Source organism: Sebastes umbrosus, chromosome 23 (genome assembly GCF_015220745.1).
Source record: "Sebastes umbrosus isolate fSebUmb1 chromosome 23, fSebUmb1.pri, whole genome shotgun sequence".
In the NCBI taxonomy this organism is placed as follows: domain Eukaryota; kingdom Metazoa; phylum Chordata; class Actinopteri; order Perciformes; family Sebastidae; genus Sebastes; species Sebastes umbrosus.
This window is the reverse complement of record NC_051291.1, coordinates 77,745-95,990: the sequence shown is the minus strand read 5'-3', so window position 1 is coordinate 95,990 and position 18,246 is coordinate 77,745. Positions and strand designations below refer to the sequence as shown.

The following is an 18,246-nucleotide window of genomic DNA, read 5'->3' as shown; positions in this document are numbered from 1 at the left end:
CACACGATTGTTCACACTGTTATCTAAAAACAGCAAAATTGTAATTAAGTAAGAAATTGGGCTTTTGTGTTAAGTTTGGTGATTAGTAATGACGGTCTATTGAAGAGTGGAATTATCAAAAAATGATTCTTATGAATACAAAAAAACAGTGTTTTGTGTGCCAGCCCTCCGTAACACACACACGCACACACACACACACACACACACACACACAATGGAACAGTAATGATGGTGAGACTGTAAATTATCCAGCGCTGGTTGTTAATTGAACATTTCCATTGTTACCGTGACAGACTGCGTATTGATTGGCTGTTGGTGCTCCCACCACTCCCCTGGCCTGAGGACAGACTGACCGAGAGGTCTACGCTGTAGCGTTGTGAGCAGAGGAGGAACAGAAGGATGAGAGAGAGACTGAAATAATAAAAACAGAGTGAGCTGGGAAAGAGAGAAAGAGAAACGTTGGAAGTGGAATGAGAAAGAGGATCACGGAGGTGGGGGAGTAACGTTTGGTGCTCGGCCACGGTGTTCAATTACAGCACGCGGGAGGTTAAATCAATAACATTTAAATTGCTTATGGTAATCACCTGCAATGCACCTCCAATCACCGGGATCAGCATAACAATCTGCTGACCCCAGAACCCCCCCACCCCGCCCAGCCACAGATTGAAACGTATGAAGAGGAGTCGGCTGGCTGGAAGGGGCCACCACCACGCTGGATATGGGTGTGCACGACGGTGGATAAGGGTGTGCACAAGGGTGGATATGGGTGTGCACGACGGTGGATAAGGGTGTGCACAAGGGTGGATATGGGTGTGCACGACGGTGGATAAGGGTGTGCACAAGGGTGGATATGGGTGTGCACGAGGGTGGAAAGGGTGTGCACGAGGGTGGATATGGGTGTGCACGAGGGTGGATATGGGTGTGCACGAGGGTGGAAAGGGTGTGCACGAGGGTGGAAAGGGTGTGCACGAGGGTGGATAAGGGTTTGCATACACCAGCCTGGTCTCATGATAGTTTTCTTTTTAAATTAGTAAGAAGTGTTAAAATGCTGAATCCTGCTCTGTGCAGTAAAAACAAGAGACATCAGCTTCTCCACCAGGAAGTGATGAAGAGGAGGAGAGCTGATGAAACACACTCGTCTCGGGACGTTGAAATGTGGCAATGGCCTGTAGGATCATGAAGGATCCTCACCACCCAAACATCGGACTGTTCCAGCTGCTGCGGTCAGGCCAGCGCCTCCACAGCCACGCTGCCAAAACAGAGAGACTGAGACGGAGGTTCTGTCCCCAGGCCATCAGGACGGTGAACTCTGACCTCACCGGGTCCAGGTTGTTTTGCACAATCTCGTGAGCTCTGCCACTTTACATCTCACTGCACATCCTGTATGAGAACGTGACCAATAAAACTCTTGAATCTTGTAACGTAGAGGTTTGGAGGTCCGAGAGGCTGAGATGTGTTTTAAGGTCATTCCAACCTAACCCTGAGCAAACTGTTTGAGCCGGCCCTAAAAGGGTTTCACCAAATCACCGTCCATTTAACCACAATCCAGGAGGATTTTGAATGATATCATCTCTGTCTTGTCTTCTAGCTGCACAGACGTGAGAAAAGACTCTATAGAAAAACAGATAATGTCCCGGCAGATAATTACCAGGACATTTTCTTCAACCCTAAAACGGATATTTAGTTAGAAAGGACTCTGTGACACCGGGATCTCTTCATATGTGTCCTCTGTTTATTCTCAAACACACAGGCAAACAGAACCTCCATGTCTCCTACAGGATGGTGGTACACAAGGGCAGAGGGGATTTATAATTAGGACCACAGAAGAAGAAAAGAAGGAGGAGGGGCTCTGAACTTCACACATCCTGAGTTTGGAGGTTCTCCCAGTCAGAATAAAGTCAACTACATCCATTATGTGTAATTATAAAAACCAGAGAAGAAGATAAACATGGGGTTCATAATGACCCCGTTACATAAAGACACTCTATGGATTCTACTACAGACTGGCTGGCCTGGGACCAGCAGACAAACCACTGGACAGATGTGAGAAAAATCATTGAATTTACAAACGGCAAGGCATAATCTCTTCTCATCCTAAAACAGCTAAGGTTAGTCTTTATCGTTTTACAAATCATTTTAGCACGACTTCTAATTCCTGTTACGCCCAAAAGGTCCCACTGAGGGGATTTAGAATTGAGGATAACAATGAAGACTTTGAGACAGTCTCTCCTTGAAGACATTAATGCTGTTGCACTCAGTTCAATGAAAACAAAAACAGAGAGCTCACTTCCACACCTCCGCACACCTGAACCATCTCGCTCACTTTCACACCTCCACACACCTGAACCACCTGAACCATCTCGCTGGAAAGAGGGTGAAGTTGGTGAATCGTTGCTTTCAGAAGGTTCAGCCCCCTCAGTCCTGCCAGAAGGAGGCTCTCACATGCTGATCTATGATACTGAGGCCTTCAATCTCTTCACTGTTGATGGTTTGAAACTCTATTATTGTGTTATATATACAGTATATACATATATATATGTGTAGTACTAAGAGGATAAGCAGAGATGTAGATGTTGCACCTGTGTTGTACTGTCGGCTTCACCACAGCAGAGTCAGCTGGTGGAAGCGAAGGAGAAATCAAACTCAGGTGTTTAATGCTGAAAGTCTTCAGGAGGATAACGGGCTGTGTCTCCTCTGTCTTCCCACGACGAGAAGAGAGAGAGTAAAGAAACTGTGGTCTCAAAACGTCCACCCGGCGTTACCCAATTGATTCCTAATTCTCTCCGCCAGCCTTGAGTTGGATCCCGTCTAACCATTCATTAATTTTTCAGGACCTCGGGTGCCGTTGTACGATATAAATACCCGGCTCACCTCGGCACCGGTGTGGAGTGTGACTTTGAAGTCGTGCCTAATGAAGCGGCTGTATAGTTAACCAGCTGAACAATAAGGCACGGGGCAGATCTGAGGCGATGAGGATGACAGCTAATGAAACGCAGACACAAAGCAGAGCGAACAGACGCACCGAGGTAACGTCTTCAACCGGAGACACCGGCGCATCTAATCAGGCTGTCGGGTACATGAAGCTCTCAGTACAGTAGAGACTCAGTGAGGACAGAGACACACATGAAGCTCCTCAGTACAGTAGAGACTCAGTGAGGACAGAGACACACATGAAGCTCCTCAGTACAGTAGAGACTCAGTGAGGACAGAGACACACATGAAGCTCCTCAGTACAGTAGAGACTCAGTGAGGACAGAGACACACATGAAGCTCCTCAGTACAGTAGACACACAGTGAGGACAGAGACACACATGAAGCTCCTCAGTACAGTAGAGACTCAGTGAGGACAGAGACACACATGAAGCTCTCAGTACAGTAGAGACACAGTGAGGACAGAGACACACATGAAGCTCTCAGTACAGTAGAGACACAGTGAGGACAGAGACACACATGAAGCTCCTCAGTACAGTAGAGACTCAGTGAGGACAGAGACACACATGAAGCTCCTCAGTACAGTAGAGACTCAGTGAGGACAGAGACACACATGAAGCTCTCAGTACAGTAGAGACTCAGTGAGGACAGAGACACACATGAAGCTCTCAGTACAGTAGAGACTCAGTGAGGACAGAGACACACATGAAGCTCCTCAGTACAGTAGAGACTCAGTGAGGACAGAGACACACATGAAGCTCCTCAGTACAGTAGAGACTCAGTGAGGACAGAGACACACATGAAGCTCTCAGTACAGTAGAGACTCAGTGAGGACAGAGACACACATGCAGATACTGTGTGCATCCGGACTAACCCTGTCTCCAACAACAACATGGGATATACTGTAGATTAGCTTTCTCACATGGGTTCTGGAGGAAACTGAATAGCTGCTGGGAGATGTTGAGGCTCATGGGTCCCAATTAAACCCATTTACATTCACTGATCTGGAGGTCAGAGGTCAAGGGACACCCTTTGAAAATTGCCATGCCAGTTTTTCCTCGCAAAAATATAATGTGTGTTCCAATCCGCGTACTTCTGTACTTACACTTACTACTTTGAGTGCATAAGTGCGTTCACACTGGGAAGTACGGCAGAATGCAGTGCGCTCAAAGTACCCGGATGTTGTACTCAAAACGGTCAGATGGTTGAGTGAGGAACGCTGGACACTTTCCACACTCAACTGCCTCCATCTTGGCTACGCAGCGGAAGGGGCGGAGCCACGACCACGACCACGACCACTATTCAAACATACGTAGATAACAGAATAAAACAATACGTAAACATACCGCTGCATCTTCAGCCAACAGGAGGACACATCATAGTCAGTTGCATGTGATTAATACAGTAAACGGTCGCGTGTGATTAATACAGTAAACGGTCGCGTGTGATTAATACAGTAAACGGTTGCATGTGATTAATACAGTAAACGGTTGCATGTGATTAATACAGTAAACGGTCGCGTGTGATTAATACAGTAAACGGTCGCGTGTGATTAATACAGTAAACGGTTGCATGTGATTAATACAGTAAACGGTCGCGTGTGATTAATACAGTAAACGGTTGCGTGTGATTAATACAGTAAACGGTTGCATGTGATTAATACAGTAAACGGTCGCGTGTGATTAATACAGTAAACGGTTGCGTGTGATTAATACAGTAAACGGTTGCGTGTGATTAATACAGTAAACGGTTGCGTGTGATTAATACAGTAAACGGTTGCGTGTGGTTAATACAGTAAACGGTTGCGTGTGATTAATACAGTAAACGGTTGCGTGTGGTTAATACAGTAAACGGTTGCATGCGATTAATTCAGTAAACGGTTGCATGCGATTAATACAGTAAACGGTTGCATGCGATTAATACAGTAAACGGTTGCATGCGATTAATACAGTAAACGGTTGCATGCGATTAATACAGTAAACGGTTGCATGCGGATAATACAGTAAACGGTTGCATGTGATTAATACAGTAAACGGTCGCACGTGATTAATACAGGAAACGGTTGCACGTGATTAATACAGTAAACGGTTGCACGTGATTAATACAGTAAACGGTTGCACGTGATTAATACAGGAAACAGTTGCACGTGATTAATACAGTAAACGGTTGCACGTGATTAATACAGTAAACAGTTGCACGTGATTAATACAGGAAACGGTTGCACGTGATTAATACAGTAAACGGTTGCATGTGGTTAATGCAGTAAACGGTTGCACGTGATTAATACAGGAAACAGTTGCACGTGATTAATACAGTAAACGGTTGCACGTGATTAATACAGGAAACAGTTGCACGTGATTAATACAGTAAACGGTTGCACGTGATTAATACAGTAAACGGTTGCACGTGATTAATACAGGAAACAGTTGCACGTGATTAATACAGTAAACGGTTGCACGTGATTAATACAGGAAACAGTTGCACGTGATTAATACAGTAAACGGTTGCACGTGATTAATACAGTAAACGGTTGCACGTGATTAATACAGGAAACAGTTGCACGTGATTAATACAGTAAACGGTTGCATGTGGTTAATGCAGTAAACGGTTGCATGTGATCATGGTGTAATTTCATTAGAGGTTTTGCAGACACAGCCCAGCATAGCGTGCATGCAGCATGAGTAAGGCGTCCTGGGTGTGTCTGTGGTTGTTAGTTATAGGAGGAGGTCGGGGCGTTCCTCCACCCCCTCCACCTCCACCTCCACCCGAGCTGTGAAATGCCTGGCTTGTCTGAGGAATGAGGGACCCTGGAGGGCCAAGGGTCCCGAACAAATGAGCTCCCATAAAACTCTCTACTTATACGGGGACGGGACACAATGCAGACGAGCAACCGCCCAAAGCAGCCTTCATGGTAATTTCACTCTACTATTTACAGTGCCCACCCATGGGTTTCACTGCTCCGCGCCGGAGCCAGTCACCTTCATGTGAAGCGTGAGGCATTCATCATATCAGCAGCTGACACATCTAAACAAGTCGGTACACTTAGTAGCTCCTCTAACAAGAGCAGAATCTGCTGCTGATAATTATTCTGTACACAAAGTGGGTTAAATGAAACTGGAGCTGTTGTTGCTCCGTGCATTAAGGCTGTGTTCATAAGCGTGTTTGTGCTCAGCTGGAAATGAACTAAAAGCTGCATTGTGGGATATGCAGGGGAATGTTTCTGTTTATCAGCAGAGCAAATGAAGGTAATTGTTTGAGCTGAAGCTCTTTTATGAGCTGCACCTGGTTCCATAAATGACTCCTAATGAGGAGACACTCAGATGACTTTTAAAATGTCTCCCTCTAGTGGAGGACGGACACGCTTCCAACACATCAGTCAGGTTGAACAGGACTACATCTAAACCTGAATACAGATGTGTAGTAACGAACCACTGTCTGGTGTGAACAGCTCTTTAATATCTCCCCGTCTTCAGCTCCTTCTTCTTCATTCTTTGTGTTTGTTTTATCAGCCGGCAGCACCTTATTATTATTATTATTATTATGACACATCGGTCATTCTGACATCAGCTGCCGAGGTAATCCAAATATGATTAGTTTTATCTGTTTCAGTCAATAAAGGAAATGAATAATAAACCAAAAAAATTATTAAAATATCATGAAACAAATGCAGATAAAATAAAACTCTGATTTCCAGTCTGCTATAATTAAAAATCAAATGTGGTGAATCACTCTTAATGGAAACATGGAGTCTGTTCTTCATTACGTCTAAAATACAGATGACAGGTTGTTAATAATAGTATAATACTAATGAAAGCACAAGTTCTTCAGAAACAGTACTTTGTCTTTATTATCGGGGGGACACCGAGAGGAGGACGAGATGAGACGCAGTTTAATGTCTAGAAACAAACCTGTTTTTTTGTTCCGGCGTTCGGAGCTGAGTGAAGAGAAACCTGTCAGTCGTGTGTTGTACATCGTCCTGGAAACAGCATCCGTCTCCAGATAACCAGGCTGCAGCAGAAACTGTGATGACTGTTAGACTGAACTATTAGACTCTCCACAGTTCACATTAATAACATTAAAAAGCTCCTGTAATACATGAGTTAAATAATAAAGAGTGAAAAACAAAAAGTAGTTTTCTGGTTTCTGTCTTTACTCTGTTTTGGTTGTTTTAAGTCCAAGTGAAATATCTCTTTGATGTTTGTTTGCTTCATGATCTTTTTATTAATACTCCTGACACACTAATCTAACTGTATGTGACAGTGTTAGGAGGCAGTTGGAGGAAACAGGCATCTTTCTTGTCAGGTGACAGTCAGAGGTCAAAGGTTGACATGAGCATCGTCTGCTCAGTGATGACGTCCTCACTGGAGAACAACAGAAATACATATTTCATGCTGCTGTTCATCATATCAGAGTAACTTTACATCAGGTCAGACACAACATACTGTAAATATTTCAATAACAAAGCTGACCTGTGTTCTGCAACATGAAACCACAGCGCGTTGGACATGTTCATATTTTAAATCATATTTAACACCACAGCAGGTTTAATATTGACCTGATTGCTTTTATACTCTGTTAATATCCTGTCGTCCACTTTTTATTGTGCTGCACCATCACTTTGTTCTCTGTGTTATGTTCTATGTTCGAGACTGTTTTTGTATGTCTGTGTTTGCAGCTTGGTCCGTGAGCAACGACATTTGGTTTTAACCGTGTACTTTGTATGTGGAAAAATGACAATAAAGTTGAACTTGTAACTTGTAATAAGTCGTCGCTCAACACGTCCTCCTACAACGGTTCGGATCTTAACAAGAGTTATTTATTTCTGTGTGTTCTCCCACGAATGTCCGGCAACACCAGTAATCAGTAATCCAAACTACTTGGTTAGGTTTAGTGAAGAAGAACAGCCGATGCTAGTTAGGATTAAATATGGTAGTCCAGGCTGGACGATGTTACCACCAACTATACACAGTCCTTCCAGTGAAGGGAACCACTTGAGCTCAGTTTGTCTTGTGTTTTTAAAGAATGCCATCATACAGTTGGTGTGTGTCTCTTCTCTGACCCGTTGTTTTACATTTATTTGAACTGTCGATATGTTTGTTTTGTGTTCTGATCCATCTGGAATCATTTTGTGGATGTCGAACTGAATGGTTTTCATCAATAATATTTTGAATTTGAATGGTATTGACTGTAATCCATATGGGTTTTAGTCTAATGCTTAATCCCAAAAAGTGTGCACTTAATGTAAATCTGTCCCTCTGTGTGAGTTTGTGTGCATGCATGCACAGAGCTGTGTATATATGGGGGTGTGAGTGTGTGTTTCTTTGCTTTAACGTGTGCTGTTTTTACTGTTTTGTCGCAAACCATGATGTGACTGCAGCGTGCATGTTTGTACCTGTGTGGGGACGTCATACCAACACCATGAATGTAGATATTGTTAAGAGAGGAGTCGTATCAAAATCTGGATTTTAGAAGCCAAAAGCTTTAGTTCATGTTCTGCTCACATTGTGCATGTTCCTAAACAGGTTCCAACATGAAGTTAAGAGAAGATATCCATGTATTAGTCCCACAGTGGGGATGTTTGCAGACAAACAGTAAAATAGTTTCAGAACAATATGAAGTGTGTAGTTAATAGTTTACAGTGTGCAACATGTGCAACCTTCCTTGTTTTTTGTCACCGTTACCAGCAAGAATCAGTCCAAAGATCAGAATGAATGGAATTCCCCTGCGGTTGTGTAACCTGAGGTTGTGTAACCTGAGGGAGCAGGCCTGACCTGGAATAACAGTGTTACTGTGACTGTGAGGTGTTTCTGTCGTTGTCAGTGAAGTAACAGTTTAGCCTCAGATATATTATACACTGGTTCTACACATCTAATCGTTTTAAAGTGAATATATGGACCTAATTCTCCTCTGGGCTGGCTCCATTGTAAATGACATTAACGTGTGAATATTGCATGCTGTTATATGTTCTAAGTAACTGGGTGGATTTTACTTTTTAAAACATTTTATATGAATGACCTTCTTCTCCACTGCCAGATTTAACAGCGGTACTTTAAATAATTCATAGTTGCATTTGAGTTTTAGCACCTGTGCCATCACCTTGAGAAGTTATTACCCAGACACAAAGCTGATAGAAAAGTTTATTTAAAATACCTTTTTATTCCACCACAATAGTTCCAGGGCCTGCAGAGTGTAAAAGATGTTTAATGATCGAGCTCGTAGATAGCTGCAGCATGAGTTAGGTAAAAAAAGCAGGTTTAATGTAGGAACGTGAGCTTGTGTAGAAGAGGTGTACTGGTCCAGGATGTCTCTCTAGAGGACGAGGACTGTGCTGAGCACCCTGTAGGCCATGCAGAAGGTGACCAGCATGCCCACGAACCAGCACAGAGCCCTGCTGGGCTGAGGCAAGGCGAACACGTAGGAGATGGTGTGGCAGATCCGAGAGCCGGCAAAGACCCGGAAGTGAAGCAGAGCGGTCGAGAGCTCGGGTCCGGTCAGAGCGTAGAGCAGGCCGATCACCACGAACGGAATGATGTTCTCCAGGTCATTCTGGTGACACCTGCAGAACCAAAACATAGAACATCAGCATCCAACCCCGTCTGCGACTAAATCACTGCCCGCAGAACACAAACATAGAACATCAGTATCCAACCCCGTCTCCGACTAAATCACTGCCCGCAGAACACAAACATAGAACATCAGCATCTAACCCCGTCTCCGACTAAATCACTGCCCGCAGAACACAAACATAGAACATCAGCATCCAACCCCGTCTGCGACTAAATCACTGCCCGCAGAACACAAACATAGAACATCAGCATCCAACCCCGTCTGCGACTAAATCACTGCCCGCAGAACACAAACATAGAACATCAGCATCCAACCCCGTCTGCGACTAAATCACTGCCCGCAGAACACAAACATAGAACATCAGCATCCAACCCCGTCTGCGACTAAATCACTGCCCGCAGAACACAAACATAGAACATCAGCATCCAACCCCGTCTCCGACTAAATCACTGCCCGCAGAACACAAACATAGAACATCAGTATCTAACCCCGTCTGCGACTAAATCACTGCCCGCAGAACACAAACATAGAACATCAGCATCCAACCCCGTCTGCGACTAAATCACTGCCCGCAGAACACAAACATAGAACATCAGCATCCAACCCCGTCTCCGACTAAATCACTGCCCGCAGAACACAAACATAGAACATCAGCATCCAACCCCGTCTCCGACTAAATCACTGCCTGCAGAACACAAACATAGAACATCAGCATCCAACCCCGTCTCCGACTAAATCACTGCCCGCAGAACACAAACATAGAACATCAGTATCTAACCCCGTCTGCGACTAAATCACTGCCCGCAGAACACAAACATAGAACATCAGCATCCAACCCCGTCTCCGACTAAATCACTGCCCGCAGAACACAAACATAGAACATCAGCATCCAACCCCGTCTCCGACTAAATCACTGCCCGCAGAACACAAACATAGAACATCAGTATCTAACCCCGTCTGCGACTAAATCACTGCCCGCAGAACACAAACATAGAACATCAGCATCCAACCCCGTCTGCGACTAAATCACTGCCCGCAGAACACAAACATAGAACATCAGCATCCAACCCCGTCTGCGACTAAATCACTGCCCGCAGAACACAAACATAGAACATCAGCATCCAACCCCGTCTGCGACTAAATCACTGCCCGCAGAACACAAACATAGAACATCAGCATCCAACCCCGTCTGCGACTAAATCACTGCCCGCAGAACACAAACATAGAACATCAGCATCCAACCCCGTCTGCGACTAAATCACTGCCCGCAGAACACAAACATAGAACATCAGCATCCAACCCCGTCTGCGACTAAATCACTGCCCGCAGAACACAAACATAGAACATCAGCATCCAACCCCGTCTCCGACTAAATCACTGCCCGCAGAACACAAACATAGAACATCAGTATCTAACCCCGTCTGCGACTAAATCACTGCCCGCAGAACACAAACATAGAACATCAGCATCCAACCCCGTCTGCGACTAAATCACTGCCCGCAGAACACAAACATAGAACATCAGCATCCAACCCCGTCTCCGACTAAATCACTGCCCGCAGAACACAAACATAGAACATCAGCATCCAACCCCGTCTCCGACTAAATCACTGCCTGCAGAACACAAACATAGAACATCAGCATCCAACCCCGTCTCCGACTAAATCACTGCCCGCAGAACACAAACATAGAACATCAGTATCTAACCCCGTCTGCGACTAAATCACTGCCCGCAGAACACAAACATAGAACATCAGCATCCAACCCCGTCTCCGACTAAATCACTGCCCGCAGAACACAAACATAGAACATCAGCATCCAACCCCGTCTGCGACTAAATCACTGCCCGCAGAACACAAACATAGAACATCAGCATCCAACCCCGTCTCCGACTAAATCACTGCCCGCAGAACAAAAACATAGAACATCAGTATCCAACCCTGTTTGGCCACTACGGAAGTTGGGATCAACGACCGGTGCTCTTCCTGGTGGGCTTGATTACAACTTGTTACAACATATTATTGTCCATAGAAAGATTTTAATCAATGATAAGGATTAATTACAGAGATTATCCACTGCAACAATATGATATCCTTCCAGTGTGCATAAGTATCATCCACATGTAGACAAAGGCAAGCTCTGTGTTTAATGTACCACGAGGTATGGGACGTACAGAGCAGACCTTGTTGCCTGTTAGAGATGGTTGGAGCTGTTGACCTGATGAACATCAGCAGCACGGGGGGGCTAATCGGACAGTATGTGGCTCCTTTGTCCTCGGAGTAGAGGAAGAGTGAACTTTATTCTTCCTTCCTCTGACGTCTGTGTGAAGGTTTGTTCTGAGGCACTGTGTCACACTCATTACTGTATTATTAGTATATATAGTATATATTAAGTAGTATTATTTACTATTTATCCTTTATTATATGACGTTATTCTTTAGCTTCTTATGATAAACTAAACCAGCATTTCTCAGTCTTTTCTAGACCCTGTCTTTAAGTCCAAAAAGTGTATTGTATATTTCTATATTTGTCTAATTATCTGCTTTGTGTGTTGTATTTCCTGATGTGATTTTCCAGTGTATCAGTCACATGTTTGGGTGTAAGGGATTCTCACCTTCGAACTCGCTCTACGTCTGGATGGATTCTCAGCAGCTTCTTCCTCTCCTCTGCAGCCTTTAAGGCCACATCCTCCTCATTTGAGAAAGCCTAAATGAGAGATGATGCATGCATTGACTCAAAGTGTGAAGTGTGACCAGAAGTTAGGTTGAAACGTTCCAAATGATGTCAAAATGCAAATACAAGAGGAGAATATGCAAAAACCATTGTCTTTTATAGCCTGGGTTGAGCCTCAGCTAGACTGTGTTCATGACTTTCAACTCGTCAGAAATACCGACACTCGGTCAGCGGTCCTCTGCGTCTGATACTGATGCACCGAGGCACCCTTTAGTGTCTGTATGAGACGACCAGCTTCCAACTAACTCCAATGTAAACCCTTCAGTTTCATTATTACACACTGACGTAGCATAAAGAGCGAGGAAGTCTGTGTAGGACGGGTAGGAGGGAGGAGGGAGGACGGGTCAAGATTACCTGACCCGTCCGAGCAGATGATTACCAGATGTAGAACAGCTGTGCTGCTGTTACCTATATACTCTATACATCTTGTTTTAACAGATGTAGAACAGCTGTGCTGCTGTTACCTATATACCCTATACATCTTGTTTTAACAGATGTAGAACAGCTGTAACAGATGTTACCTATATACCCTATACATCTTGTTATAACAGATGTAGAACAGCTGTGCTGCCGTTACCTATATACCCTATACATCTTGTTTTACCAGATGTAGAACAGCTGTAACAGATGTTACCTACCCCTCTGGTGAAACGGAAGTATGCGGTCATGGGCCCCATCAGCATCATCTTCAGAATGACGATAGCTGCGTAGGTGGTGAACGCCATGAATACGTCGTCTTCCATCAGTCCGGCCATCTCTGCTGGTTTACAGCTGAATCACAACCAGGAAGATTGAGTTTAATAATCTGCTTCAGCAAAGATAAGAAAGAACCTCAACAACACAACATACACCAGATGAAAAACATAATATACACTAGATGAAAAACATCAAGTCTTGAAAACCTGAAAACCTGGAGTCGTACTGTGTTAGTATTATTCTAGAGAGGTGATCAGAGTGAATTTGAGCCGTCTACCTGCAGAGTGGAGAAAACAACCCTCCAGACACACCCCTGTGACAGTTAGAGAACTAAACAAACAAGTTCCAGTTCAGTTCTGTGGCCTTAAAAGCAGGTCTAAAGTCTAAATGCAGCTCTCTCTAATGTCTAAATGATTATTATTACTATATAAACATATAATACACAGCATCATTCACAGTTTAACAGCTCAACTCACGTTCCTGTAGTGACTCTGCAGAAGTGGAGCGAGTCTCGGTCTGTTGCAGAAAAACAAACTGACCCACCACCCAGAGACTCTGGAGGCGGGACAACTTCCTGTTTATGGGAGTGTTCCTGTGTTTCTACTCTTATGAGGACTGCATGCATTCATAGCATTAAAAACACTCCCAATGCTCAGCAGCAATACACGTTGGTTTTTAAATACAAGGATAATGACTTGTGACATTTAGAGTAGAAGTACATCAGGATTAAAACTTGATCTTGTTAATGTGTTAAATCATTTTAATCTGCCAGATGTGTGACGTTTCCCCTCACACTGCACGGATCAGTTGACTGGCGTCCACGTGGAGCTCCCACTGATGGAACCTCAGTCCGACCAGGTCCTCAGTGTTCAGACAAAGAAAGACAGGCAGCGTTACTTTACACAGTTCTGCTATAAATGTTTCATAAATCATTAAAGAGCCAAATGGATGATCATTCAGGCTTCCAGACCTCAAACTGCTCATCAAATGGGAGCAGAAATTAGAATCTAAAATCTGTCTGTCATCAGGATAAGTGTGAAGATTGAGGTTTAGGATTTGACATAGTTTAGGATTAGAGTGAATCTGAGTCAGACTCAATCATGAATGTGATGACTCTAGACGTGCAACTCAACTTTGCTTTTAACACCATTGTCTCGTGAACTTGAGCCTTTTGTCTCAGAATGACTTCTTACTCTCTCACAGCTCAAAGTTTATAAATGACGTTATAAAGAAGTGGGTTAAACGAATTAGCTCCTGACATCAGACACTTTGAATCAGTCCAATCTGTTTGTCAGTCAGAGCAGCCGTCCGTCTCTCGGCGACTGCTCGTCGTTGGACGCTCAGTGTCAGATCACTTTTTACAAGAAACTACTCCAGTTCCATTTAAAGTTATTCATGTGATGCTTTTGCCCAATGTGATGTAGAAATGAGGTACAATCCCAGTTTAATACATCATTGGTCTGGGAGACAGAGCTACACCCAGTTAGCAGTTTATGCACTTTCTAAGTTTATTATTTTGTTGAGACCATTTTGGGCCCAAAAGTTGGGAAAAATATCAGGAAGCACATTCATACTCTACTCCCAATCCAACCCAACGGTAGATACCACTCCTCTCCTCTCCATTCTTCATTCTCCATCAAAGCTCCGTGAGCTCCCGTCTCCAGACTGTGGCGAGAACTGAGCTGCCGTAAAGTGGAGATCACTTTACTCTCAAACATTGCCGTCATTTCCTCTTTTAATCAGACGGGTGTCACGTCGCTGTGTTTCCAGAGCCAGATGCTAGAAACACTGAAACAAAGAGCCACGTCTAACCAGCACCAGGTGCTTTGAAAAGTGAAGCAGAACACCTGATAAAGAGAGCGAGCTTGTTATTCACCAGTCACATCCCAGTCAGCCCAGTGCAGTCCCTTTACTGGGAGGGTATGACACCAGTTTGGGAGAGGAGTCCCCGTCTGTTCGATGGAGTTGTGAGTGAGAACAACAGAATGTTGTTAACGTGTCTATTTGGCCCAAGGCGTGTTTTCTATGGTTTGACATGCTGATACATGTGGAGGCATGATGCTAATGACAGGTGACACGCTCACAGGTGATGTTAGTCTTCTCCTCGTCTGTACAGGAGCGGCTTCAGCTGCGTTTTCACTCATCCATTTCACAGATCCAGTTTTAATCAAACAGCTGTCTGTGTTTCTCTCACCCTACAGTACGCATTCAGAACCGCGACCCAAAGCATTCAGAACCGCGACCCAAAGCATTCAGAACCGAGACCCAAAGCATTCAGAACCGAGACCCAAAGCATTCAGAACCGAGACCCAACGCATGCTTTAACGCTTCAAGTCTGTTTTATTTTTGTGTGTTGGGTGCTGTCAAGATGTAGGTGACCTACACTCAGTACTGAGCCTGAATGCATCGTGTGTTGACGGAGGACTGAACCTTTAAACTGGTGATACATAAACACGTGATAAAACATATTCATTTACACATTCATATTTTATTACATACATTTGGCTTTTTACAAAACAAAACATGACCAGTACTCCCTCAGATATCCTGGTTTACAAATATGGAACACCAAAACTACCCGTTATCAAAAGCTCGTTATCCTCCGAACATTATCATCACATTGAATTCATGATGTCTAATTATCTTTTGATGTGTTTAGATATAGATTTATTTATTCTCTGTACTGTTTTTTAATGTATTTCATTGTTTTTATTGGATTGTTTTCCACTGTTTGGTTCCTTTTTCTGCTCATTTAGTTCTTTAACTTATGTTGTATTTTCCTGCTGTTTTTTTTATTGACTGGATTTTGTGCGGTTTGATGTGTGTGCAAGTAAATTAAATTAAACATATTTCTTGCATGATTCAACTTACAACAAATAGCAAATAAATTTAGAAGAATCTGTATTATTATTATTATTATTATTATTATTATTATATATTTCTCATGCATCATTGTGTACATGTTCTCACAGACCTTGACGCTGTCTGTGTGCAGAGTGTGTGTTCTAGGATCCAGCTTTGGATCTGTCAGCTGCAGAGATGTAAAGATTTCTATCGCTACTGTTTAATTTCTCTGCTGAAACCAGTTTACTATTTGAAATTGATTCTTCTTCTTGTCGGGAGCCGCCAGGTGATCGATACATTATGATCACATATCATGTCAATGGCTGGCAACAGAATATGAGTTTTGCTCCCACCGTGCTGCAGGAGTCCAATCTGAGCCCCGCCCCGAATCAAACGGCCTCAGATGGATCTTAAACATTAGAGCCGGGCGTCATCCTTTTGTGCAGCAGATTCCCAAAGAAAAATAATGTGCTGTGATTTCCCACAAGGAGCGGTAATGGCAAAAAGCTGCATTGATTCCTCGCCAGCCTTGCCAGTAATTGGGATGCTGGCTGCGCTACGCTGCCATTGATTTCTTCTGGTAGCCAGGTTATGCTGCTGGTGTAGGACAACAATGACTAAATAACAGCCCGGCCAATGATCTTAATGCCACAAGCCAAGCACAGCTATTGATTTCATTACAGAATGCCTCCTAGGTTCTAGGCACATACATTTTTTTATTGATCAGCAGCAATGTCCACATTACTTTCAGCACTGTCACACGCGGCCAATCAATGCCGGCAGAATGCTGAGTGCATGGAAGTGCATACAGGTACAGTGGGCGCAGTGAGTTTGGCAGCATGTAATCAGGGTTTGGAAGGTGACCCCCGACTGACAGGATTGATAAGTGTGAACATTTTCACTGCAACCTGTGGGATAAACCGCAGATATGGTGTGATTAACTTCGTCCAATTGGGTTTCATTTGACCCTTATTCACAACTCCGTGGCCCAAGGGCAGCGAGAAAATAAGAAATCCGACCGGCAGCCGGGCGGGAGGAAAGAGCTCAGATAAGACTGTGTTGATGATGCAGGTTGGGAGGAATCTGTTCAGCCTTAACCACAAAATACAGAAATCATATCAACCTGAGAGACGGACAGCAGAATAACGGTTGAAGCCACAATACCAGTAATTGGTTGATTTCTGTTGAACTGGAACATGATGACACCGTCACAACCAGACAGGCTCTAAACGGGGTTTACAGGGGGACACAAACATACCTCATAAACCTACTAACAAAATGAGATCAGACTCCTCGTAACGAGTAGATTAGGTATCTGCAACTGGGTTTGGAGAAGTTTACCTTTTTACATATGGGTGCAGATAAAACATGACTCCGTCATTGATACACAGGTAGCCCTGGAACGTGTCTGTCAGATAGAACATGTGTAAAGAGAGCTGGAAACAGTGATTCTAAATGCCACAAACACTCTACCATGACTCTTTGTATCATCGCAGTTTGGGTCTCTTTAGAACCGAATCACTAAATGATTTCATGCCCTTCATGTGTGCAGGAAGTCAGCAGGAAGTCAGCAGGAAGTTGGCCAGCTCCACCAGAGAAGAAATGAAGCCTGGAAAAGTTTCTCTGTAGTATTCAGGGGTGAATTCACAAAGAACGGATTGTGGTCGCTGATACCACCGTGAATTGTGCATCACTTGCGACCGCTATCTACCCCGTCTCAAGGTCGCGTTCACAACAGATATCTCACTAATGATATTACAGAGCAAACACGACCATTCAGTTTCGCAGCTGAGTATAAGAGTTTCCTTTGTAGGCAGAACAACGGCAGATAGAAAGATGAGCTCCAGCTCGTCCTGACTGACGAGGCGCAGAGACGTTCCTCAAAACTTCAGGCAACTTAAACGTGACAAAGAAACCACGTTAAGGATTTAATGTCCCCGTCTGTCAGTAGAAAAGCTCTTCAGTTACCGCCGACTCTGCAGCCCGTTCTCATTCCCAGGGCATCAAATACCAACGTGTTGTCACGGCCCGTCTCGGTGTTTGATACCGCCACACAAAGCACCCTTTAGCGGCGGTAGGAGACGCACAGAGCTTTCCATTAACTATCATGTAAATCCATCCTGATGATGATGATGATGATGATGATGATGATGATGATGATGATGATGATGATGATGATGTGGGCTATTAAACAGATGTTTCATTAAAAACAGTAGGACTGTATATCTCTATCTGTAATGGGAGCAGTGGATGTTTGGGTGTTTCAGGGTTACTGACAGTGTATGACTTATTTAACTTTCATCATCCTCAAATATTAGAGAATTTCACTTTTTTTAAAAACATACTGATGTAGCAACATCTACACATCGGTGTGTGCTATATTGATATTACATATCAATGCATTTATTGACTACTAATTACCAAAAATCACAGTTCTGTTCCTCTGTATGACGCTTTCAAATTGACCGCCAATGACT

General features: G+C 43.8%; 1 protein-coding gene and 1 long non-coding RNA gene across 2 annotated transcripts; both read right to left on the bottom strand.

Annotated features, from left to right (window-relative positions):
* Positions 1 to 307: 307 nt before the first annotated feature.
* Positions 308 to 17,883, bottom strand: LOC119483194. Its single transcript, XR_005205636.1, has 3 exons — positions 17,823 to 17,883; positions 14,731 to 14,732; positions 308 to 318 (listed from the first exon to the last, which is right to left on the bottom strand). It is a non-coding gene; the product is annotated as an uncharacterized LOC119483194 (long non-coding RNA).
* Positions 9,055 to 13,536, bottom strand: LOC119483193 (microsomal glutathione S-transferase 1-like). The gene is made up of 4 exons (XM_037761307.1): positions 13,402 to 13,536; positions 12,868 to 13,000; positions 12,111 to 12,202; positions 9,055 to 9,487 (listed from the first exon to the last, which is right to left on the bottom strand). Exons 2-4 carry the CDS (start codon positions 12,982 to 12,984, stop codon positions 9,241 to 9,243), a joined length of 456 nt encoding a protein of 151 aa, XP_037617235.1. The 5' UTR covers positions 12,985 to 13,000; positions 13,402 to 13,536; the 3' UTR covers positions 9,055 to 9,240.
* Positions 17,884 to 18,246: the final 363 nt, after the last annotated feature.

Coding starts and splice junctions, on each gene's coding strand:
- LOC119483193 (XM_037761307.1), bottom strand. CDS start 12,984: ATGGCCGGACTGATGGAAGACGACGTATTCATGGCGTTCACCACCTAC. Junction 12,203..12,867: donor ACTTCCGTTTCACCAGAGGG/GTAGGTAACATC, acceptor TCTCTCATTTAG/GCTTTCTCAAATGAGGAGGA. Junction 9,488..12,110: donor GACGTAGAGCGAGTTCGAAG/GTGAGAATCCCT, acceptor TTGGTTCTGCAG/GTGTCACCAGAATGACCTGG.